At 43.9% G+C, this 27134-nt stretch overlaps 1 protein-coding gene across 1 annotated transcript in view; it reads left to right on the forward strand.

Annotated features, from left to right (window-relative positions):
• The first annotated feature begins 205 nt into the window (after positions 1-205).
• LOC139383545 (forkhead box protein N3-like) overlaps positions 206-27134 on the forward strand; it is a 132525-nt gene continuing 105596 nt past the window's right edge. Inside the window, exons 1-2 of the mRNA XM_071128122.1 lie at positions 206-447; positions 8859-9505. Of these exons, the coding sequence (XP_070984223.1) occupies positions 8885-9505 (621 nt within the window). The 5' untranslated portion in view covers positions 206-447; positions 8859-8884. The remainder of the gene's footprint in view (positions 448-8858; positions 9506-27134) is intronic.

A 27134-nucleotide genomic window follows, 5' to 3' on the forward strand; every position in this document is an offset into this window, starting at 1 on the left:
GGACAGCTGCTATTTGGGCCCTGAAACACACCCTCGTTTATTATGTTTAACTCTTTACTTTTGGGCTCAACACCACCACCACGCTATGTGTGTGTGTGTGTGTGTGTGTCAGCCGCCAGCTTTGGGCCGAGGTCATGTGCACTTCTCATTTGCTGACGAGAGAGTCCGTTTTACCCTCCTCTCTCACATTCGCTCTCTCTCTCTCACACACATTCTGCATCAGGGACGAGGAAGAGCTCAAATAACCGGAGTCCTGGAAATGCGCCGATGAGGACTATGATTTATGACCGCACTTGGTTCGCTTTCCCCGGGCTATCTCTCTATAAACCTCGGTGTTTAATTAGGGCTGAGGAATACAATGGAATATTTTAAAGGAATTAACGCAGGAGTGGTTGTTCCAAATACGTCTTCTATTTGTACCTCCTGATTCAAAGGCTAGATCGTCAGGTAAGGAGAGAAAACAGAGTTCGGAATCCTCGTCGGGAATATCTGACAATCGAGTAGATGAGTTAATCTTTAACTGATCAATAGGTTATAACATTATATCCATATCGCTTTACTTGTGCTTGAAGCCTTGACATGTGACATACCAATCACAGTCGTAGGCTACATTTGACAAAATACCAAAAATCGAATATACTTTTATTTAAAAACGAATATGATTTTAGATGTACTATTTACAGTCTATTAATATATGGTAGGCTATGCTATAAAGTGGTAATATGTATAGGTTAGGTTGCAGACATTAGCCTAGGCTAAAGCGTCGGCTACATAGTTTATCGTTTTCCCAAAGTTTTTGTTCATCTTCTGTAATTTTGTAACGTTCCCATTCCTGTTCGGAACGGTGCTTTGAGCATCTGTTATTCATGCACGGGGGCGCAGTAGGCGATAGGCTCGGCTACCACGGTTGGCATTTTACTTTTAACTTAGGATATCTGGAGTCAAAGTTTACATTCATAGTTGAATGCATGCAGTAGCATAGTCCTGGTAATATAGCCTTGCTTACACGAGATATGAATTGAATGGACTGTCAAAATATTTTATTCTGTAAGCTTGTCATGTTTGGCTACCGGTTGTCTTTCCCACAGTTTCCTACATACTGTATCTACAACCAGCAGCCTATTATACTCTAATACTGAACTAGCACGACGGAACGATGAAGCAGAGTCCTGTTCTTAGATGATAAAATACATACCTGTAATTGTTGTGAACTAAGCTATTACATCAGTGATCAGGGTGGCGCGGCGGTGTAAGGCTAGAGCTGTCACTTATTTTAATTTAACTGGGCAAGTCAGTTAATAAGGACAAATTGTTATTTACAATGACAGCCTAACCCGGGCCAATTGTGCGCTGCTTTATGGGACTCCGAATCACGGCCGGATGTGACGCGGCTTGGATTCAAACCAGACACTGCAGTGACACCTCTTGCTCCGAGATGCAGTGTCTTAGACCACTGCGCGACTCAGGAGCTCACTATAATCCCTGGTTTGATTCCAGGCTGTATCAAAACAAGTCGAGTCTCATAGGGTGGTGCACAATTGGCCCAGTGTCATCCAGGTTAGGGTTTGGCTGGGGTAGACTGTCATTGTAAATAACAATTTGTTCTTAACTGACTTGCCAGGTTAAATAAAGGTTCATGCTCATGGTCCTATTGGCAGTTTAGTAGAAAGGTGTTGTATAATTCCATTTTTATTGGAGAGTCTTTGGGAAAGGGTTCCCGCAGGTATGTGATGGACTGACAGGTAGCCCCTTTCTGCAGTCAAATGACCTAGTGGCCTCATGGGTTGAATGTTATTCATATTTTCATAATGAATCAACTGTTTTTTTAGACAGAAAATCCAGTGTTTCAATGCAAAATGGTTTGGTTATATTTCAGTATTCGTTGATGTAGATAACGTGTAATATTGGGATGCAAACTCAAAATGGCAAATATATTTCAACTCTATATCTGACATGATACAGGGGCCTTCTTTTTTTTAAAAGCCCATAACCATGTGTGTGAGGCTTATACTTTTGTTTCAAAGTAGATTTGTTTAAGACTACCATGAAACATTCTGTGTCTGTGATTTAGCCCACTACAGTAAAAGGGCAGGCAACAACACAAAGCTCTAGCTGCCCAAAGGTCTTGAGTTCAAATCTCATCATGGACAATTTTAGCTAATTAGTCACTTTTCAACTGCTTACTACTTTTGCTACTTCTGCAATTACTTAGCATGTTAGCTAACCCTAACCCTTTTTGCTAATCTTTCCCCTAACCCTTTAACCTAACTCCTAAACTTAACCCTAACCCCTAGCCTCGCTCACAATAGTTCGCTAGCTAACATTAGCCACCTAGCTCAAATTCGTTACATATCATATGTTTAGCAAAATCGTACCATATTGTACGTTTTAGCAAATTCATAACATTGTGTACTTTTTGCAAATTCATAACATATAATTATATTTATTGAGCTATTTTGGGAATGTTCCACTCCACTTGCAATAGGCTACAGCTCCAATCTGTGAGAATGCTACTTGAAGAAGGCCATTGAAATTGTAGTGTATGCCTAGCCTATCTGTTTATCACATTCTCCTCCAGAAAAGAGTCAACATTTCCTCTTAAACTAATAACTAGTTCAACACAGCAAGTGCATGTTGTGGTGGTGTTCAACATTCTTTAAGAAAATGTACAGTGATGTCCTCCTGAGTGGCGCAGCGGTCTAAGGCGCTTGGGGCGTCACTACAGCCTCGGGTTTCGATCCCAGGCTGTGTTACAGCCGGCTGTGACCGGGAGACCCATGAGGGTGAGCGCAGTTGTCCGTGTTAGGGGAGGGTTTGGCCGGCCAGGAATTCCTCATCCCATCACACTCTAGTGACCCCTTGTGGCAGGCCAGGCACCTGCGAGCTGATCTCATTGCCAGCTGGATGGCGTTTCCTCCGACACATTGGTGTGGCAGGCTTCTGGGTTAACCAAACAGTGTGTCAAGAAGCAGTGCAACTTGACAGGGTCATGTTTCGGGGGATGCCTCTCAACCTTCGTCGAGTCCATACAGGAGTTGCAGCTATGGGACAAGACTGTTACTACCAATTGGGGTGAAAAAAGTGTCAACGTAAACGAAATGTCAAGGGGAAGCGGTATGGGTTTCAACCATAGCCCAGCCGGAAGGGAGCACAGGGTCCAATCTGGATGTTGCGTGTTTACGATGGCGTGTTTACCATGGCGTGTTTACCATGTGACGTGTTTACCATGGCGTGTTTACGATGGCGTGTTTACCATGGCGTGTTTACCATGGCGTGTTTACCATGGCGTGTTTACCATGTGACGTGTTTACCATGGCGTGTTTACGATGGCGTGTTTACCATGTGACGTGTTTACCATGTGACGTGTTCACCATGGCGTGTTTACCATGGCGTGTTTACCATGGCGTGTTTACCATGGCGTGTTTACCATGTGACGTGTTTACCATGGCGTGTTTACCATGTGACGTGTTTACCATGTGACGTGTTTACCATGTGGGGTGTTTACCATGTGGGGTGTTTACCATGTGACGTGTTTACCATGGCGTGTTTACCATGGCGTGTTTACCTTGGCGTGTTTACCATGGCGTGTTTACGATGGCGTGTTTACCATGGCGTGTTTACCATGTGACGTGTTTACCATGGCGTGTTTACCATGTGGCGTGTTTACCATGTGACGTGTTTACCATGGCGTGTTTACCATGGCGTGTTTACCATGGCGTGTTTACCTTGGCGTGTTCACCATGGCGTGTTTACGATGGCGTGTTTACCATGGCGTGTTTACCATGTGACGTGTTTACCATGGCGTGTTTACCATGGCGTGTTTACCATGGCGTGTAAAACTTTAAAACCGGTTGCATCCACCTCCACTGGAGCATCGGTAGTCTGATAACGGGGGAGTGAGGGGGTTTTTCAGAGACTGCTTTGGTAAAACAAATCCTCTGATAATGGTGGATTAAACCATATAAACATGATTGTTACCTCAATTAGATACGCAGGGGTGAGAAAGAGACTGAGAGAGAGAGAGAGAGAGACAGGGAGAGAGAGAGACAGGGAGAGAGAGATAGAGAGAGAGACAGGGAGAGAGAGAGAGAGAGAGAGAGAGAGAGAGAGACAGAGACAGGGAGAAACAGAGAGATTGAGGAAGGTAGAGAGAGAGAGGAGAGGGATAGATAAGAAATAAGTAGACAACAGCCTGGTTATCTGATGGTTAGGGCTACAACGACCTGGTTATCTGATGGTGAGGGCTACAACGGCCTGGTTATCTGATGGTTAGGGCTACAACGACCTGGTTATGTGAAGGTTAGCGCTACAACGACCTGTTTATGTGAAGGTTAGGGCTACAACGACCTGGTTATATGAAGGTTAGGGCTACAACGACCTGGTTATGTGAAGGTTAGGGCTACAACGACCTGGTTATGTGAAGGTTAGCGCTACAACGACCTGGTTATGTGAAGGTTAGGGCTACAACGACCTGGTTATGTGAAGGTTAGGGCTACAACGACCTGGTTATGTGAAGGTTAGGGCTACAACGACCTGGTTATGTGAAGGTTAGCGCTACAACGACCTGGTTATGTGAAGGTTAGGGCTACAACGACCTGGTTATTTGATGGTTAGGGCTACAACGACCTGGTTATATGAAGGTTAGGGCTACAACGACCTGGTTATGTGAAGGTTAGGGCTACAACGACCTGGTTATGTGAAGGTTAGGGCTACAACGACCTGGTTATCTGATGGTTAGGGCTACAACGACCTGGTTATGTGAAGGTTAGGGCTACAACGACCTGGTTATATGAAGGTTAGGGCTACAACGACCTGGTTATGTGAAGGTTAGCGCTACAACGACCTGGTTATGTGAAGGTTAGGGCTACAACGACCTGGTTATGTGAAGGTTAGGGCTACAACGACCTGGTTATGTGAAGGTTAGGGCTACAATGACCTGGTTATCTGATGGTTAGGGCTACAATGACCTGGTTATCTGATGGTTAGGGCTACAACGACCTGTTTATGTGAAGGTTAGGGCTACAATGACCTGGTTATCTGATGGTTAGGGCTACAATGACCTGGTTATCTGATGGTTAGGGCTACAATGACCTGGTTATCTGATGGTTAGGGCTACAACGACCTGTTTATGTGAAGGTTAGGGCTACAATGACCTGGTTATCTGATGGTTAGGGCTACAACGACCTGTTTATGTGAAGGTTAGGGCTACAATGACCTGGTTATCTGATGGTTAGGGCTACAATGACCTGGTTATTTCATCGAGTCAGATGGCTTATTCATCACAAAACCATTTGATATTGCCAATTATTTTAATGATTATTTCATTGGTAAAGTGGGCAAACTTAGGCAGGGAATGTCAACAACAAACAGTAAGCCATCATATTCATGCATTAAAAAACAAATATCAAAAGAAAAGTATTGTAAGTTAGAAGTTCGTGTGGGAGAGGTGGAAAAGTTATTGTTATCGATCAATAATGACAAACCTCCTGGCATTGACAACTTAGATGGAAAGCTACTGAGGATGGTAGCTGACTCTATAGCCACTCATATCTATCATATATTTAATCTGAGTTTAGAGTAAAGGGTTTTTCCTCAGCCTGGAGGGAATCCAAAGTCTTTCCGCTACCCAAGAATGGTAAAGCGGCCCTTACTGGTTCTAACAACCAACCTATCAGCTTGCTGCCAGAGCTTAGCACTGTTGTAAAAAAAATGTTTGACCAAATACAATGCTACTGTATTTCTCTGTAAACAAATGAATAACATACTTTATTTATTTAGTATTGTATTAGGATCACCAAATACTCTTCCTAGGCTCCAAACAGAAAAACAAAACACAACAAATAACACTACATAAAACAATACATAATACAATGCCAAATACAATACAGAATATATTAAAACGTCTGTGTCTCTTCACAGTCCCCGTCATACCATAAGGTGTTCTTTTACCATTTAACAAAAATGAATCTGATTATATTGCTAGTTTGAGTTACCTGGGGTGGCAGAGAGTTCCATTTAGTCATGGCTCTATTTCATTCTTTAGGGTGTAAGATGTTTGGAGGGCGTGTTAAGCTGACACACATAAGTGTTTTAAGATGCTCATACTATGGATCATTTAGCTATTTTATTTAGAATTTCTTTTTGCCTTTACTACAAAAGCCCATAGAAATGCATTGAATAACATATACACAATGGCATAAAAAGACATTCAAAAAATATAAGAAACATGGTTTAGAAGTGCCCTAAATCTAAGAGATATACTATATATATCCCGAGTTTTTTTTTTACATCTCATTTTCTTTACAAATATTTAACCCCTTTTTTTGGGGTAGGCACAAAACTAACTTCATTCTTCCATTCATTTTTTAAAACCTGTACGTACCACTTACCTTCAGGCAAGGCCCGTGAAACTAGTGGGGGTCATAGAGTAAAATGGAACAACATCGTATTCGTGGGAATCTCCCCTTTTCACAGTGGTGTCCCATTAGTTTTGTAGGTCAAACCGACGTTTACGTGAGAAGACTGACTTTAAGGATTTCTCAGGGTCTAGCTCTGCCATCTTTCAATGCAGATGTGAAAATGCAACACTGGTGAATGGATCCAATGCAAACAAAATTATCTCTAGTTTAGACTGATTGATTCGGATGGGGATGGTTTTGTTATGTAACTTAGATTGACGCACCGATGCATCAGGGTGTTAATACTGTGCATTAGAACTGTAGGAGCTCAGATGCAATAATTGAATAACCATCGTTTTGACAGACGATCTGTCTTTATTTTATTTGTCTAGGTAAGTCAGTTAAGATCAAATTCTTATTTTCAATGACGGCCTAGGAACAGTGGGTTAACTGCCTGTTTAGGGGCAGAATGACAGATTTGTACCTTGTCAGCTCGGGGGTTTGAACTTGCAACCTTCCGGTTACTAGTCCAACACTCTAACCACAAGGCTACCCGGCCGCCCCATTATCGTGGGGTATGGTGACAAACAGTGCAGGTCACTAGTTTATATCGTGTCAAAGGACACAGCGGTCTGTAATCATGGCCCGGGTGTGGCCTGATATCATTGGTTCATTCTCAGATATAAGAAGAACATACAAAAACATGAATGGAGAGCATACGATAATAGATACAATTTGGCTACATAAGCCTACAAACATTTATAATGAAAGGCAAAATCACAATAATCACAAGAATGGCTTCAGATCAAAGTCTACGTTGAGACCGAAGGGAGCAAGGGTTTTTAAATTAAAGATCCAGGCAGCCTCTCATTTTAACAATAAATTGTCAATAAATTTTCCCACTCCTAGGCAGGGTGACTTGTTCGTTGCCGATATAACGTAGGGACGAAATCGAGTGGTTTGCTTCCAAAAAGTGGGCTGTAACTGGGTCAGTCGAGTTTTTGCACCTAACGGTGCTACGATGCGATTCGTACTTTTAATTTCCGTTTTGTTTTACCCACATAATTTTTTTACCACAAGGACAAGTTATAAGATAAATAACTGCCTTAGTGGATCACATGATAACACCTTTGATTGGGATCTGTTTCCCTGTTTGAGGGTGTTTGAAGGATCTACATTTATAAGTGCCATTGCATTGAGCACAGCCGTTACACTTGTAGTTTCCATCCAGTAAGGGCGCAAATAGACGTTGTGCAGGGATATCGTGGGGTGGCAAATCAGAGTTATTCAATTACTGCATCTGAGCTCCAAGAGTGTGTGGCTCTCCTTAGCCAGCACCTCGCCTAAATAGGTGTGCGTTTCTTTCACCTCTAGATTAATACTGAGTGTTCGAACTGTGTTCCAACTGCTTGAACAGACAGTACAGTACCTTTAAACAATCATTACCTCAATCATTACCTCGCACAAAGACCAATAGTGATGCAGTAAATTGACATGCACCCTCTGTGTACATCTAACTGCAATATGGCCCCTCTGTTCTGTGTACATCTAACTGCAATACGGCTCCTCTGTTCTGTGTACATCTAACTGCAGTACAGCTCCTCTAGTCTGTGTACATCTAACTGCAATACGGCTCCTCTGTTCTGTGTACATCTAACTACAATACGGCTCCTCTGTTCTGTGTACATCTAACTACAATATGGCTCCTCTGTTCTGTGTACATCTAACTACAATACGGCTCCTCTGTTCTAGACCGACTACAATTTTCCTTTGTCCTTCTTTGCCTCACATGACCACACAACTGGGCAGGAGTCCAGGTGTGACAAAACTAGGGCCTGTAGGACCTGCCTGGTTGATTTAGATGTCAAGAAAGCAGAGCAACACCTAATCATGGGAGAGACCTCTTCCCATTTTAGAAACCATTGAGTCAATACAGTATGTTTTGACCATGACAGCTTGCTATCTAGGGTTACACCCAGCAATTTAGTCTCCTCATCTTGCTCAGTCGCCACATTATTCAGTAATAGATCTAGATGAGGTTTAGGGTTGAGTGAGTGATTTGTCCCAAAAACAATGCTTTTATCTTTTGAGTGGGAGTGTGTGTGTGTGTGTGTGTGTGTGTGTGTGTGTGTGTGTGTGTGTGTGTGTGTGTGTGTGTGTGCGGGGTGTAATTTGGAGTATTCAGAATAGTCCGTTTGCATGAGGTGTGTGTGTGTGTAACGTTATGTCCTCCAGCCGTCATGATGGAATCGCAAGGACAATGTTTATAACAATAGTAACACAATGTATTATAATAACATATTATAATACATGTCAAGGCCCACTCGCTCTCTCTCCCTCCCTCCCACCCTCTTTCTCCTGACTGTCCAACACTAACATCTTAATCTCTATCTTTATTTCTCTATCTGTCTCCATTGACTAACTGTCTAACACTAATCCCCCTCTCTATCTGACTTCCAGGAGTCTAGGTGGTGGTGGTGGTGTCCATGGGACCCGTCATGCCTCCCAGTAAGAAGCCTGAGGCGTCGGGCATCAGCGTGGCCAGCGCCAGCCTCTCCCACCTCTACCAGGCCAGCTCGCTGCAGGAGGCAGGGGAACTCGACCTGGCCTTCCCCGCCCCCTTGGCCCTCCCCTTGGCACCCCTCACCGACGGAGCCGCCAAGCCTGAGAAAGGCACCTCCACCCCAGGTATGGAGGACGAGGAGTTGACCAACCTCAACTGGCTCCATGAGAGCAAGAACCTGCTCAACAGCTTCGGAGACCCTGTCCTGCGCAGCGTCAGCCCCGTGGGTGGCGAAGGGGGTGTGGCCGGTAACCGCGGCGACGGGGAGCACGACAACATGCCGCCATCGCCGATAGCGGGCGGGGACCTGCCGTACGACGCCGATCGGAACCCCAACTGTAAGCCTCCCTATTCCTTCAGCTGCCTGATCTTCATGGCCATTGAGGACGCTCCGTCAAAGAGGCTGCCGGTGAAGGAGATATACACCTGGATCCTAGAACACTTCTCCTACTTTGCCAATGCTCCCACAGGCTGGAAGAACTCTGTTAGGCACAACCTGTCCCTCAATAAGTGCTTCAAGAAGGTTGACAAGGACAGGAGCCAGGTAAGAAGGAGGAGGAGAATGATTTACACACAGACAAACACTTGCCACAGTAAAGTACAGAAAGGGCTCTATTTTCAGATGGCGTTAAGGCAACGCTAGTGTCAAACGCCCTAATGCCAGGTTCAGCAATTTACCTGTCTTATATCAGCTCGCTTGCGCGCAAATGGGAAGGGTGGAAATATTTGAGATGTGTCCTTAAAAACATGGTTCCAAAGTGCTAATTTCAGGCAACGCTCATAAGAATATTTAAGACCAACCAAAAGCTGGTTTTAACAGTAATGCAGAAGGTTATGTCATGGAATTTGACAGCAGAAACACAGCCTATCCAGCTGTGACGCACACTGCCCATATGCGCATGAAACAAGAATAGCATAGTGTGCTTTTGGTGCATGTATACTTCGTATTTAGAAACATTAAAATCTCATTTGGATTTTTAAAATTAAAAACCAAGCTAGGCCTGGTAATTATCTATCTGGGCATGGCACCTTCAGGGTGATTATCAACTGGGCATGGCACCTTCAGGGTGATTATCAACTGGGCGTGGCACCTTCAGGGTGATTATCAACTGGGCGTGGCACCTTCAGGGTGATTATCAACTGGGCGTGGCACCTTCAGGGTGATTATCAACTGGGCATGGCACCTTCAGGGTGATTATCAACTGGGCGTGGCACCTTCAGGGTGATTATCAACTGGGCGTGGCACCTTCAGGGTGATTATCAACTGGGCGTGGCACCTTCAGGGTAATTATCAACTGGGCATGGCACCTTCAGGGTGATTATCAACTGGGCATGGCACCTTCAGGGTGATTATCATCTGGGCATGTCACCTTCAGGGTGATTATCAACTGGGCACGGCACCTTCAGGGTGATTATCAACTGGGTATGGCACCTTCAGGGTGATTATCAACTGGGCACGGCACCTTCAGGGTGATTATCAACTGGGAATGGTACCTTCAGGGTGATTATCAACTGGGCACGGCACCTTCAGGGTGATTATCAACTGGGCACGGCACCTTCAGGGTGATTATCAACTGGGCACGGCACCTTCAGGGTGATTATCAACTGGGCACGGCACCTTCAGGGTGATTATCAACTGGGCACGGCACCTTCAGGGTGATTATCAACTGGGCACGGCACCTTCAGGGTGATTATCAACTGGGCACGGCACCTTCAGGGTGATTATCAACTGGGCACGGCACCTTCAGGGCGATTATCAACTGGGCACGGCACCTTCAGGGTGATTATCAACTGGGCACGGCACCTTCAGGGTGATTATCAACTGGGCGTGGCACCAGGAGGAGAGCAGGCCCTACTGTCGGAAAGAGGGGCAACGGTGGAAAAAAACAGTGAAAAAATGACACGCCTTCCTAAAATGGGTTTATAACTCCAGTTCTGTTTGTGATATTAAGATTCTAACAACAACAGTGTGTTGTATATACTTCTTTAGGAAACATCAAGGACGGAGGGGGGCGTGACTTTAAAACATCAAGGACGGAGGGGGGCGTGACTTTAAAACATCAAGGACGGAGGGGGGCGTGACTTTAAAACATCAAGGACGGAGGGGGGCGTGACTTTAAAACATCAAGGACGGAGGGGGGCGTGACTTTAAAACATCAAGGACGGAGGGGGGCGTGACTTTAAAACATCAAGGACGGAGGGGGGCGTGACTTTACAACATCAAGGACGGAGGGGGGCGTGACTTTAAAACATCAAGGACGGAGGGGGGCGTGACTTTAAAACATCAAGGACGGAGGGGGGCGTGACTTTACAACATCAAGGACGGAGGGGGGCGTGACTTTAAAACATCAAGGACGGAGGGGGGCGTGACTTTAAAACATCAAGGACGGAGGGGGGCGTGACTTTAAAACATCAAGGACGGAGGGGGGCGTGACTTTACAACATCAAGGACGGAGGGGGGCGTGACTTTAAAACATCAAGGACGGAGGGGGGCGTGACTTTACAACATCAAGGACGGAGGGGGGCGTGACTTTACAACATCAAGGACGGAGGGGGGCGTGACTTTACAACATCAAGGACGGAGGGGGGCGTGACTTTACAACATCAAGGACGGAGGGGGGCGTGACTTTACAACATCAAGGACGGAGGGGGGCGTGACTTTACAACATCAAGGACGGAGGGGGGCGTGACTTTACAACATCAAGGACGGAGGGGGGCGTGACTTTACAACATCAAGGACGGAGGGGGGCGTGACTTTACAACATCAAGGACGGAGGGGGGCGTGACTTTAAAACATCAAGGACGGAGGGGGGCGTGACTTTACAACATCAAGGACGGAGGGGGGCGTGACTTTAAAACATCAAGGACGGAGGGGGGCGTGACTTTACAACATCAAGGACGGAGGGGGGCGTGACTTTACAACATCAAGGACGGAGGGGGGCGTGACTTTAAAACATCAAGGACGGAGGGGGGCGTGACTTTACAACATCAAGGACGGAGGGGGGCGTGACTTTAAAACATCAAGGACGGAGGGGGGCGTGACTTTAAAACATCAAGGACGGAGGGGGGCGTGACTTTACAACATCAAGGACGGAGGGGGGCGTGACTTTACAACATCAAGGACGGAGGGGGGCGTGACTTTAAAACATCAAGGACGGAGGGGGGCGTGACTTTACAACATCAAGGACGGAGGGGGGCGTGACTTTACAACATCAAGGACGGAGGGGGGCGTGACTTTACAACATCAAGGACGGAGGGGGGCGTGACTTTAAAACATCAAGGACGGAGGGGGGCGTGACTTTAAAACATCAAGGACGGAGGGGGGCGTGACTTTAAAACATCAAGGACGGAGGGGGGCGTGACTTTAAAACATCAAGGACGGAGGGGGGCGTGACTTTAAAACATCAAGGACGGAGGGGGGCGTGACTTTAAAACATCAAGGACGCAGGGGGGCGTGACTTTAAAACATCAAGGACGGAGGGGGGCGTGACTTTACAACATCAAGGACGGAGGGGGGCGTGACTTTAAAACATCAAGGACGGAGGGGGGCGTGACTTTAAAACATCAAGGACGGAGGGGGGCGTGACTTTAAAACATCAAGGACGGAGGGGGGCGTGACTTTACAACATCAAGGACGGAGGGGGGCGTGACTTTAAAACATCAAGGACGGAGGGGGGCGTGACTTTAAAACATCAAGGACGGAGGGGGGCGTGACTTTACAACATCAAGGACGGAGGGGGGCGTGACTTTAAAACATCAAGGACGGAGGGGGGCGTGACTTTAAAACATCAAGGACGGAGGGGGGCGTGACTTTACAACATCAAGGACGGAGGGGGGCGTGACTTTAAAACATCAAGGACGGAGGGGGGCGTGACTTTAAAATATCAAGGACGGAGGGGGGCGTGACTTTAAAACATCAAGGACGGAGGGGGGCGTGACTTTAAAACATCAAGGACGGAGGGGGGCGTGACTTTACAACATCAAGGACGGAGGGGGGCGTGACTTTAAAACATCAAGGACGGAGGGGGGCGTGACTTTACAACATCAAGGACGGAGGGGGGCGTGACTTTAAAACATCAAGGACGGAGGGGGGCGTGACTTTAAAACATCAAGGACGGAGGGGGGCGTGACTTTAAAACATCAAGGACGGAGGGGGGCGTGACTTTAAAACATCAAGGACGGAGGGGGGCGTGACTTTAAAACATCAAGGACGGAGGGGGGCGTGACTTTAAAACATCAAGGACGGAGGGGGGCATGACTTTACATTTTTTTTAAATGGTGGAGTATTACAAAAACGACATTCATTAGCAAACTGCTTTAGTGGTTCTGGTGTTAACCTTTTACAATACCTTAACCCTTAACTTTTACATTTCGTAATCACATGACTCCAGATCCAAAGGTTGTGTGTTTAATCCCAGTTGTGGAACCTTGTTTTTTTTACCTATCAAAAACCTTAAGCCTTAACTTAACCATTTGGAATGAATGCCTAAATGTAATATTTTAACCCTACCCCAAACCTTAAACCTTAACTTCGAAATGTAATGTTTGGAGACACAGAACGAAGCTGAGCAGGAGTAAACCCAGGATGTCAAAAACACTTTGAAATGTGACGTTTGGAGCAACTTCGAAATGTGACGTTTGGAGACACAGAATGATGCTGAGCAGGAGTAAACCCAGGATGTCAAAAACACTTTGAAATGTGATGTTTGGAGCAACTTCGAAATGTGACGTTTGGAGAAAGATCTTGTTGGTGATATGCCTAGTTTTAATTGTCTTTGATGTTTTGTTTGAATTGTAAATTCCTTCACTGCTGCCTATCCATTAATGAATAATTGGGCAGGTGTGGTTTTCAGATAACTGTTTGATAAATGAATTGCTTATCACTTGTAGAAAGTAAAGTCCCATCTGTTTGTGTGTATGATTGACTGTAAGCAGCAAACTACTCTGTAGCAGATCAGAGCGGAGATGCGCGTCACACAGCCATGGCGAGCCAGACTCCAGATAGTGGGCTTGGGGATTCCCTGGGTGTTATCACAGAGAACGTATCACACTTGGCGCCTCCTTTTTCCGATTCTCTTCACCTCTTCTTTTCTTTTTAAAAACCAACGTGACTGAGTTATCACCAAGCATGTTTCAAATGATAATCTACAGTTTTACGATTAACAGTCTGTGGTGTTTTAAAACGGATAATTACAATTTCCCTCATTTTGTAAAACCCCAATTAATGGCAGATGATAGACAGTCATCGTTTGGCAGCTGGCATTATCTGTGTTTATGAAGACAGACCTCTGACAGACCACATTGAGTACCACAGTCATCGTTTGGCAGCTGGCATTATGTGTGTTTATGAAGACAGACCACATTGAGTACCACAGTCATCGTTTGGCAGCTGGCATTATGTGTGTTTATGAAGACAGACCACATTGAGTACCACAGTATGAGTTTGGCAGCTGGCATTATCTGTGTTTATGAAGACAGACCTCTGACAGACCACATTGAGTACCAGAGTATGAGTTTTGCAGCTGGCATTATCTGTGTTTATGAAGACAGGCCTCTGACAGACCACATTGAGTACCACAGTATGAGTTTGGCAGCTGGCATTATGTGTGTTTATGAAGACAGACCACATTGAGTACCACAGTCATCGTTTGGCAGCTGGCATTATCTGTGTTTATGAAGACAGACCACATTGAGTACCACAGTATGAGTTTGGCAGCTGGCATTATCTGTGTTTATGAAGACAGACCTCTGACAGACCACATTGAGTACCACAGTCATCGTTTGGCAGCTGGCATTATCTGTGTTTATGAAGAAAGACCACATTGAGTACCACAGTATGCGTTTGGCAGCTGGCATTAACTGTGTTTATGAAGACAGACCTCTGACAGACCACATTGAGTACCACAGTATGAGTTTTGCAGCTGGCATTATCTGTGTTTATGAAGACAGACCTCTGACAGACCACATTGAGTACCACAGTATGAGTTTGGCAGCTGGCATTATGTGTTTATGAAGACAGACCTCTGACAGACCACATTGAGTACCACAGTCATCGTTTGGCAGCTGGCATTATGTGTGTTTATGAAGACAGACCTCTGACAGACCACATTGAGTACCACAGTCATCGTTTGGCAGCTGGCATTATCTGTGTTTATGAAGAAAGACCACATTGAGTACCACAGTATGCGTTTGGCAGCTGGCATTAACTGTGTTTATGAAGACAGACCTCTGACAGACCACATTGAGTACCACAGTATGAGTTTTGCAGCTGGCATTATCTGTGTTTATGAAGACAGACCTCTGACAGACCACATTGAGTACCACAGTATGAGTTTGGCAGCTGGCATTATGTGTTTATGAAGACAGACCTCTGACAGACCACATTGAGTACCACAGTCATCGTTTGGCAGCTGGCATTATGTGTGTTTATGAAGACAGACCTCTGACAGACCACATTGAGTACCACAGTATGAGTTTGGCAGCTGGCATTATCTGTGTTTATGAAGACAGACCTCTGACAGACCACATTGAGTACCACAGTATGAGTTTGGCAGCTGGCATTATCTGTGTTTATGAAAACAGACCACATTGAGTACCACAGTCATCGTTTGGCAGCTGGCATTATCTGTGTTTATGAAGACAGACCTCTGACAGACCACATTGAGTACCACAGTAGGAGTTTGGCAGCTGGCATTATGTGTGTTTATGAAGACAGACCTCTGACAGACCACATTGAGTACCACAGTAGGAGTTTGGCAGCTGGCATTATCTGTGTTTATGAAAACAGACCTCTGACAGACCACATTGAGTACCACAGTAGGAGTTTGGCAGCTGGCATTATCTGTGTTTATGAAAACAGACCTCTGACAGACCACATTGAGTACCACAGTATGAGTTTGAAATGGTTCCAAAGAAGAATCTGGCGCATTGAAAACAAAGAAAACATTCTGTATGATGCAATCCTGCTCCGTGTGTGTGTGTGTGCGTTCATGTGTGTGTGTGTATGTGTGTGTGAGTGTGTGTGTGCGTTGTGTGTGTGTGTGTGTGTGTGTGTGTGTGTGTGTGCGTTCATGTGTGTGTGTGTATGTGTGTGTGTGTGTGTGCGTTCATGTGTGTGTGTGTATGTGTGTGTGTGTGTGTGTGTGTGTGTGCGTTCATGTGTGTGTGTGTGTGTGTGTGTGTGTGTGTGCGTTCATGTGTGTGTGTGAACAATCGCTGACAAATTAGATTAATATGCCTTAGGGAAGTCTCTGATTTGCTTATGCTAATACAGATATTTACTGTGAGGCCATAATCACCAGTCACTGGTTTAATAGATTTACTTTAGTACATTACCAGGGTGTGTGTGTAGTGTCGCTCGGGAGATTGTGAGAGTTAGAAAGAGTTAGCATTGAGGTTGAATAGAGTTTCATACAGGTCGATGTCTATGTGTGTTTGCACTGTTTCACGTTTTTATTCACCACGTGTACAAGATACAACAGATGTAAAACAGTACAGTGACATTGTTACCTTGAGAGCTCTTTCCAACAATACAATGAGAATAATACGTTTTCAATTAGAATAAAAGTACGAATAGAATCCACACAAGAACTATGATAGGAGTTAAAGAAACACAAGAATGCACGTATATACAGGTCAGTGTCAGTACCTTATTCAGTACCTGGAGTGATTGAGGTGGGTTTATACATAAGTGAGTGGTAGTCGGATAAAATCAAATCAACATTGTATTTGTCACATGTGCCGAATACAGTGGAATGCTTACTTACAAGCCCTGAACAACAACGCTTTAAAGAAGATTTCAGGCTCTGGCCCTTTTATCATTTATCGCCTAAAATGACATACCATAATCTATGTGCTTGTAGCTCAGGACCTGAAGCAAGAATATGCGTTTTATTGATACTATCTGAAAGGAAACACTTTGACGTTTGTGGAAATGTGAAATGAATGTAGGAGAATATAACACTTTAGATGTGGTAAAAGATAATACAAAGAAAAAAACATGCGTTTTCTATTTTTTTCCCATTATCTTTGAAACGCAAGAGAAAGGCCATAATATATTATTGCAGTTTAGGCACAATTTCGATTTTTTTGCCACTAGATAACATGAGTGTGTGCAAAGTTTCAGATTGAGCCAGTGAAGCATTGTCACGTCCTGACCTTAGTTCCTTTTTTATGTCTCTGTTTTAGTTTGGTCAGGGCGTGAGTTGGGGTGGGCATTCTATGTGTTGTTTTATGTTTTTGTATTTCTGTGTTTGGCCTGGCATGGTTCCCAGCTGTTTACCGTTGTCTCTGATTGAGAACCATACTTAGGCAGCCTGTTTTCCCACTATGATTGGTGGGTAGTTGTTTTCTGCCTTTGTATTAGTTACCAGACCGAACTGTTTCGGTTGTTATTTTTGTTTGCTTTGTATTGTAGTGTTCAGTTCAGTTTAATAAAATGACGAACACTTACCACGCTGCGCTTTGGTCCGATCCTTCCTACTTCTCCTCAGAAGAGGAGGAAAACCATTACAAGCATTGCAATCCTGGATCAATATTTTGTATCAACTCTGCCCAAATGTGCCAAATTGGACAATTTAGATACATTTTCAAGTACATAACTATAGAGAACATACAAAAATGATATGGTAATACAAAATGTCAGTTTACACACTCCCAGGAAGATCATACATGATGGATCATTCGCTTATACACTAACTTTCGCACATCTAGATGGCCAGGTGGGTGTGGAGCCAGAGACAGCAGTTCCTACATTTGAATATAAAAATAGATTTTATAAAACAAAACTATGCTACATTTTTATCTCTGGGACCCTCAGGATGACAAATCAGAGCAAGATGACTGAATGTAAGTACATTATTTACCTTCAGAGGGTGAATGTATCAAACCAGTTGCCGTGATACGTGTTTTGTTGTTGTGCACTCTCCTCAAACAATTGCATGGTATTTCTTCACTGTAATTGCTACTGTACATTGGACAGTGCAGTTAGATTAACAATAATTTAAGCGTCCTGCCCATATAAGACATTTCTATGTCCTGGAAAGTTTGCTGTTACTTACAACTGTCATGCTAATCACATTAGGGCATGTTAGCTCAACCGTCCCGGGATAGGGACATCGATCCCGTAGCTCTGTAATTGTTTTGAAGTCTCCATTGGTCTCATGGTGAAATCTGTAAGTGGTTTCCTTCCTCTCATGCGGTTTCCTTCCTCTGGGTGTATTAATACACCATCCAAAGTGTAATTAATAACTTCACCATGCTCAAAGGGATAGTCAACATCTGATTTTTGTTTTTACCCATCTACCAACAGGTGGCCTTCTTCGCAAGGCATTGGAAAACCTCCCTGGTCTTTGTGGTTGAATCCGTGTTTGAAATTCACTGCTCGACTGAGGGACCCTACAGATAATTGTATGTGTGGGGTACGGAGATGAGGTAGTCATTCAAAAGTCATGTTAAACACTATTAGTGCACTATTATTGAGTCCATACAACTTATTATGTGACTTGTTAACCTGTTGCGACGACCAAACCCGGATCCGGGATTCTATTTATAGACCTAAGCTCATTACCATAACGCAACGTTAACTATTCATGAAAATCGCAAATGAAATGAAATAAATATGCTAGCTCTCAAGCTTAGCCTTTTGTTAACAACACTGTCATCTCAGATTTTCAAAATATGCTTTTCAACCATAGGAAAACAATAATTTGTGTAACAGTAGCTAGCTAGCGTAGCATTTAGCGTTAGCATTAGCGTTAGCATTAGCGTTAGCATTTAGCAGGCAACTATCACAAAAACAAGTAAAGCCTTCAAATAAAATAACTTACCTTTGAAGAACTTCTGATGTTTTCAATGAGGAGACTCTCAGTTAGATAGCAGATGCTCCGTTTTTCCAAAAAGATTCTTTGTGTATTAGAAATAGCTCCGTTTTGTACATCACATTTGGCTACCAAAAAAAAAAAAAAAAAAAAAAAAAAAAAAACGAAAATTCAGCCCTCAAAATGCGAACTTTTTTCCAAATTAACTCCATAATATTGACTGAAACATGGCAAACGTGGTTTAGAATCAATCCTCAAGGTGTTTTTCCACATATCTCTTCAATGATATATCCTTCGTGGAAGCCTGGTTTCTCCTTGCTCTCAAATGGAAAAATAATTGCACCTGGCTTTACGCTCCAATTTCGACGCAGGGACACCAGGCGGACACTTGGAAAATGTAGTCTCTTATGGTCAATCTTCCAATGATATGCCTACAAATACGTCACAATGCTGCTAACACTTTGGGGGAACGACAGAAAGTGTAGGCTCATTCCTTGCGCAATCACAGCCATATAAGGAGACAATGGAAAACAGAGCTTCAGAAATTCTGCTCATTTCCTGGTTGATGCATCATCTTGGTTTCGCCTGTAGAATGAGTTCTGGGGCACTTACAGACAATATCTTTGCAGATTCTGAAACTTCAGAGTGTTTCCTTTCAAAAACTGTCAAGAATATGCATAGTCGAGCATCTTTTCGTGACAAAATATCGCGCTTAAAACGGGAACGTTTTTTATCCAAAAATGAAATAGCGCCCCTAGAGATCAAAGAGGTTAAGCACAATTTTACTCCTGAGCTGTGTTTGAATACCCATACAAACATACAGTTTACTACATACTTAATGAGTATATACTACATACTATATACTATTAGTTCATTTTCGTATACTGTAAACAAACGGTACCCTTTCAATTGAGTGTACTAGCGCTTTGCCTGTCTACCGGAAGTTGATGCTGTTGCTATGCAACCTCTTGCTAGAATTGTTAGCATAACAAATCACTAGCTAGACATTTTATGACTTCGTGTGTGGTCTTAAATTTAATCTGGAGTGCACTCTGGGCATCCCTAAATTCAGAGCATTGTCAGATTGTCAATTTGTAAATTCACAGCGTTTCGCTCTGGGAGCGTTCAGAGTGCACACTGGACACTCTGGCCGAGGAGTACGGTTGATTCGAGCGTTCTGACCTTACAACTGCAGTAAAGCACCCAAGCTAACTGGCTAACTTGCTAGCTACTTCCAGACACAAATGAGAGAACACCTCACTCTGACCATTTGACTCGTCCTAGCAGAGCTTGTTAGGCTGTTTTCATGTTATCCAGAGTGTTGGTGACTCTGGCTGGCAACAATTGAATTATACTTTTTTGCCAACGTTTACTGACACTAGCCATAGTCAACGGGTGTTGAGCGTTCGTAAATTAATCAGTTATTCTGCGCTCTGGTAGACTCAAGACGATAGTGCTCTGAAATCAGAGTAAATGGCCAGAGCGAATTTACCGGAAGCACCATTGAGAACGTACAAAGATTATACCACTTTGCTAAGATTAACGGCAATAATCAAGTCAATAAACATTGGGTAGTTAGTTAGATAGCATATAGTTAATATGCTGGCAAGTTTGATGTATTAGTAGCCAACTAACGTTAGGTAGCTAGCCGACATACCGGTACATACTGCTGTAATGATATGCTATGTGGTTCGTAAGAACAGCGTAGCTAACAAATTGTCAGCCGACATAACGTGTAAGGTAACTTGTTTGAAAAGTCATTACATTATTACATTGCTCAACATTTTCTTAACATTTGTCATAATAAGTTAAAGCAATGAATTTGTATCTGCTCTCGTCTGACTTTTTACTGACATTTTCTTCAAATCTGAAAACAATGTAAAGCCACGCCCATTTTCCGAAGAATTGCATTATGGGCCCTAAAAGCACAGAAATAGTGTCACTGTTTGTATACTCCGTATTTTGGCCAATGTAGTACGACATCCGGGAACTTTTGGCATACTAACTATATCCATACAATGACCAATAAGTATACTATATTCTCAATTTACGTCACAAAGAATATGGTTAGTGCAGTTAGGTTGAGTATTCCAACACAGCTCTGAACTTATTTAGGCTTTCCATACTACAGGGGTTGAACACTTATCGACTCATGACATTTCAACTTTTCATTTTTAATTAATTTGTAAACATTTCTAAAACTTAATTCCGCTTTGATATTTTTGGGTATTGTGTGTAGTTTAGTAACTGTTACGAATCTCTTTTGGCCCGACAGTCTAGGGGGGATGGTAGTGAGACCCGTAACATAACTCATGTAAATTATAATAGTGACAAAGTAAAAGTGAACGAAATAACCACGACAACCGAAATAATACCGTCAAACTCAGGGTTTATTATAAACACACGGTAATGGGGGGGGGAGCAGGAAAAGGGGCTGAGCTGGACCCAAGGAAAGAAACAAATATGCAAAAACACCCCTAAGCTAGACTAGCCTATTTCAACAACAGCTAACTAACCAAAAATACAGTGGGTGGTCCGCCCAGTTCTAACTAGTGTGTGTTAACAAAGTTTACCTACGGGTAGTGTATGCCCATGGGCGACTTGTCTTGGTTTCCCCTTTTCCCACCAGCAACAAACAAACACCATAACCAAAACAATACTCACAGGTGATGACAAAGTGCTATGGAGGTGCTCAAACAAAAGAGAGGTTAATTAATACACAGAGAGCGCGTGCAAAACAGAGGTCTACCAACATGGCATTACAACGATTGAGCTCTCCTGAAATCTACAAGAACAGCGATCTACCAACATAGCATTACAAAGATTGAGCTTCTGAAATCTATCAAGAGCAGAGTTCTACCAACTTGGCATTACAAAGAGATTGAGCCCTTGAACAAACAAATGATGGGGTTTTTAAACCATGGGGAAGGAACTGTGATAGGGTAGGAAACAGGAGGAGGTGTGTCTTCTGATTGATGGGTTGATTGTTGACTGATTGGGGAGTAATGATTTTCACCTGTGAGGGGAGAAGGAGAGAAAAGAAACACACACAGGATACACACAGACACAGGATACCTGTATCCGTAACACTCCCACCCTTAAAAGAGCAACCCTAGGGGGGATTGCGACTACAGTATTTAAATGAACACTCACAACAAATCAACAACCTTGCAAAACATACAGAAATCATCTTCACACACGAGACAAAGCATCTGCCAACACATTATCTGAACCCTTTTTGTGGCGGATCTCCAAATTATAATTTTGTACAATCAGCGCCCAACGCATAAGGCGCTGGTTCTGGTTGTACATTCGGTGGAGAAAAACTAAGGGGTTATGGTCAGTATACACAATCACTGGTAGGGCACTGGAACCAATGTATACTTCGAAGTATTGCAGAGCCAACAACAAAGCAAGAGCTTCTTGTTCTATTGTCGCATAGTTTGTTTGACATTTATTAAATTTACGTGAAAAATAACAAACGGGATGATCTACTCCACTCTTGTCCTGCTGCAGTAGAACAGCACCAGCACCTCTGGCACTAGCATCTACCTCAAGCTTGAATGGTTGTTCAAAATCTGGAGCAGCAAGTACAGGGGTACTACATAAGAGTGCTTTCGCTGATTCAAAAGCTCTCTTACAATCAGGGGACAACACAAATGGTCTTGCCGGACTGAGCAAATCAGTCAATGGAGCAACTACCGCAGAGAAATTTTTACAGAAGCTACGGTAGTAGCCAACCATCCCTAAAAAGCGGCGTAGCTCTCGTCTAGTGGTAGGTGCAGGGAATGCAGTTATAGCCAAGACCTTGGCATCAACAGGGCGCACCTGTCCATGGCCAACCTCTTTACCGAGATAGGTAACAGTAGCCTTCCCAAACTCGCACTTTGCTAAGTTCAGGGTTAGAGAAGCAGCTGCCAACCGTTCACATACTACCCTTAGCAAGTCAACATGATCTGACCACGTAGACGAATAAATCACTAGGTCATCAAGGTATGCACTACAATTAGGAACGCCAGCTAATACAGAGTTAACCAGTCGTTGGAAAGTGGCTGGTGCATTTCGCATCCCAAAAGCCATGACTGAGTACTGTAGGAAGTTATCTGGGGTCACAAAGGCAGAAATCTCAGAAGCACGTGAAGTTAACGGAACCTGCCAGTAACCTTTTAAGAGGTCCAACTTGGTTACATACTTAGCAGCACCAATAGTGTCGATACAGTCGTCCAGTCTGGGTAACGGGAATGAATCTGGCATTGTGACAGAATTTACCTTTCGATAATCCGTACATAACCTGGACGTACCATCAGGTTTAGGAACCAGAATGCAAGGAGAACTCCAAGGGCTTGAACTTGGCTTAGCCAGGTCATTCTCCAACAAATATCTCACCTCATCCCTCATTATCTTCCTCTTGGAAGCGTTGATACGATATGGGTGTTGCTTGATAGGTGTAGCATTTCCAACATTAATGTCATGTTCCAACACATTTGTGCGAGTAGGAACGTCATTAAAGAGACATGGAAAACTGTGTAGTAGCCTCACAATATCATTAGCCTGTCCATCCGTTAAATGAACCAGACCTGACTGGATAGACAGCAGCATTTCTGAGTTGGGCAATCTAACACACTGCTGCTGAGTATTGCGCAACTCCAAGCCATCAACATCATCAATATGACAGTCCACTATCATTGCAGTAGTAGCAGAGGAGACAGCAGTACCTTCCTCTGTTTTTGAACTATCTAACTGTGTGATGGGTCGGGTGTGGTATGCTTTCAACATGTTAATGTGACACACACGAGATTGGCGTTTTCTATCAGGAGTTTGAAGCACAGTCAGTTTCACTTATTTTCTTTTCAATTAAATAAGGACCAGAGAAACGAGCTGACAGTGAAGATCCTGGAACAGGTAATAACACCAGTACTTGGTCACCTGGCTGTAGTGGACGAGAAACAGCCTCTTTATCATAGTGTCTTTTCATGCTCCTCTGTGAGGAAGACAGAGCTTCCTTTGCAAGAGCACAAGCTTGGTGTAGGCGCTCACGAAAGCGACTAACATAGTCCAACACATTCTCATCTCTGGTACACAACTCTTGGGACAAGAACTGTTCTTTAAGGACTTTCATTGGTCCTCTTACTGTGTGACCAAACACTAGTTCAGCCGGGCTGAAACCTAGGGACTCCTGCACAGTTTCACGAGCAGCAAACAAAACTAGAGGAACTCCCTCATCCCAATCTTTCTCAGATTCCAAACAATATTTACGTAGCATAGACTTCAGTGTCTGATGCCATCTTTCAAGCGCACCCTGAGACTCTGGGTGATAGGCGCTTGATACACGGTGCGTAATTGATAAGGATTTCAACACCTGCTTGAAGAGCTTGGATAGGAAATTGGTACCTTGATCGCTTTGTACCACCTTCGGTAACCCGAATGTCGTGAAGAATTTTATTAAGGCTTTACTCACTATCGGAGCTGTAATCCTTCTCAGAGGAATAGCCTCGGGGTATCTTGTAGCCATACACATTATCGTTAACAAAAACTGGTTACCCGATTTTGTCTTCGGTAACGGTCCGACACAATCAACCACCACATGCTCAAATGGTTCACCTATGACAGGTATAGGACAAAGAGGAGCAGGAGGAATAACCTGATTTGGTTTTCCTGTTATCTGACAGGTGTGGCATGTCCGACAGAACTGAGCCACATCTTGTTTTAAACCTGGCCAAAAGAAATGTCGAAGGATCCGATCATACGTCTTTGTAATTCCTAAATGACCAGACCACTGGTGATCATGAGCAAGGGATAACACATTTTGTCGAAAGGCTGTAGGAATCACTATTTGGTAAACAGCATTCCAATCTCCACCCGCGTCAACATGGGATTTCCATTTACGCATGAGGAGATTACCATCAATGAAGTAAGCCACATTCTTCTTCTTCACCTCTTCTAACGAGACAACACTAGAAAAACATTTAGCAAGCTTGTTGTCAACCTTTTGGTTAGCAATCAGCTGCTCACGAGTAACTGGTAACTGTATTGCATCAGCAATAAGTTCAACGTTCTTTAATTCTTTCCTGGGCTGTTTGTCAGAGGTGATCAACTTCTCAGAGGTATCACACAATCCATCCTCTTGATCATCCTCTTTGAACAGAACAGTGTTCGACAAATCTATCACGTCACCCTCTTGTAGTGCCTGAGCACGAGTGACAGCACAAGCGGGGAACACATGTGGATAACTCTGTGCCAACTCATTCGAGAGAGAGTGGTCACTTTTATCCAATACTTCCAATACGGGTACTACCTTTCCTCCGGCAATATCGTTACCCAGTATAAAGGTCACACCTTTCACTGGCAACATAGGACGTACCCCCACTCTGAATATTCCACTGATTAACTCAGAGTGTACTTTCACAAAGTGCAACGGCACTGGGACAAAACCCATTTCAATACCCTGCACTAACACACTGGAACCACAGTATGTATCGTCAGATAAGGGCAACACATCAGACAATATAAACGACTGCGCCGCACCAGTATCTCTAAGGATTTTAACCGGACGCTGAGACGCTTCGTCATTCTCTAGGGACACAAACCCCTCGGAAATGAATGGTTCATAACTGCGGTCGGGGACTGGGTCTTTCAAACTACAGTTACCCTGAGGCACCTGTTTTGTTGCAGACCTCACAACCTTACGAATTAGAGCAACACCTGTTGGTGGCTTGGCACGAAGAGGCATCCCTTGTTTGCGTTTAAGCAGGAAGCAATCATTAATCATATGTCCCACTTTATGACAATAGAAACAGGAACGCTCATTCTTCTGGCGTGCTTTATATACTACTGCTGGCCGACTAGGGCTAAAGGTAGGAAACTCAGTGGTTCTACTCTCAGTTTGAGCCGAAAACACACTCTTGTGCGTCAACACAAACTCGTCTGCCAACACAGACGCTTCTGCCAGGGAGGATACTTTCTGTTCGTTTAGGTAAACTACAATGCGTTCGGGTAAGCAATTTTTAAACTCTTCCAACAAGATTAACTCCCGGAGAGAGTTGAAATCAGTTACCTTACTAGCAGCATGCCATTTATCAAACAGATTTCCCTTGTCTCTAGCAAATTCCACATAAGTCTTACTAGAAGACTTTCTATGAGACCTAAATCTCTGTCGGTATGCCTCAGGCACAAGCTCATAGGCACGAAGAACAGTAGCTTTGACCACTTCATAATTCAAACTGTCCTCCAGAGGTAGCGCTGACAAAACCTCTTGGGCTTTACCAGTTAATTTACACTGAAGTAATAGGCACCATACCTCTTCAGGCCACTTCAATGCTACGGCTATACGCTCAAATACACAAAAATAGGAGTCAACCTCCGACTCTCTGAACAAAGGTACTAAGGCAATCTGCCTACTAATGTCAAACGTGTTTGAGGACACAGCTGGTGAGGACGACTCACTAACAGGAACAGTAGGAACGAAGGCTAGCCTCGCTGTCTCTGCCTCCAGTTCCATCTGGCGCATTTTAAACGTCATCTGCCGCTGTTCTCTTTCTGCCTCAATTTTACACATCATCTGCCGTTGTTCTCGTTCTTTTTCTGCCTCAATTTTACACATCTCCAACTGGAGAGTCTCTCGCCTAATTTGGGCTCTCTCTTCCACCTCTAGTTGGAACTGTGCTAAACGGACATCCCTTCTGGCATCACCGTTTGACAGTGGGGAGAGTGGATCAAAATGGGACAATGTGGCTGGTGTTTTAGCCTCACCCTCATTATCAGATACCAATGGGCTTATAGGAGCAGTTACATCCCCTACAGGGTTAGTAGACTCAGGCAGCGGTAACACAAGCACTTGCTCTTCCAACAATACATTTAATACTAGCTGTTTAACCTCCGCCTTAACTAAACTCTGCGAAAACGATACTGAATAATGGTCAGCCAAGGTCACTAAATCAACTCTACGACATTTATCAAAAACCTCCCACGAAGGATTATCCAAAAAGGACTTCAAATCAAAAGTAGCCATCTTACACTACTTCACAAGAGCCAACGAAAATAGCAAACACTAATGCTACTTCAGCTATGACGTTCAACACTGAACTATACCACTTCAACAATCTACATGAGCGGCATGGGTGTCAGTAAAGACAAATCCCGGATGAGGCTCCACTTATGTTACGAATCTCTTTTGGCCCGACAGTCTAGGGGGGATGGTAGTGAGACCCGTAACATAACTCATGTAAATTATAATAGTGACAAAGTAAAAGTGAACGAAATAACCACGACAACCGAAATAATACCGTCAAACTCAGGGTTTATTATAAACACACGGTAATGGGGGGGAGCAGGAAAAGGGGCTGAGCTGGACCCAAG

The sequence above is a fragment of the Oncorhynchus clarkii genome, chromosome 25, assembly GCF_045791955.1.
Source record: "Oncorhynchus clarkii lewisi isolate Uvic-CL-2024 chromosome 25, UVic_Ocla_1.0, whole genome shotgun sequence".
NCBI classification, from domain to species: Eukaryota; Metazoa; Chordata; class Actinopteri; order Salmoniformes; family Salmonidae; genus Oncorhynchus; species Oncorhynchus clarkii.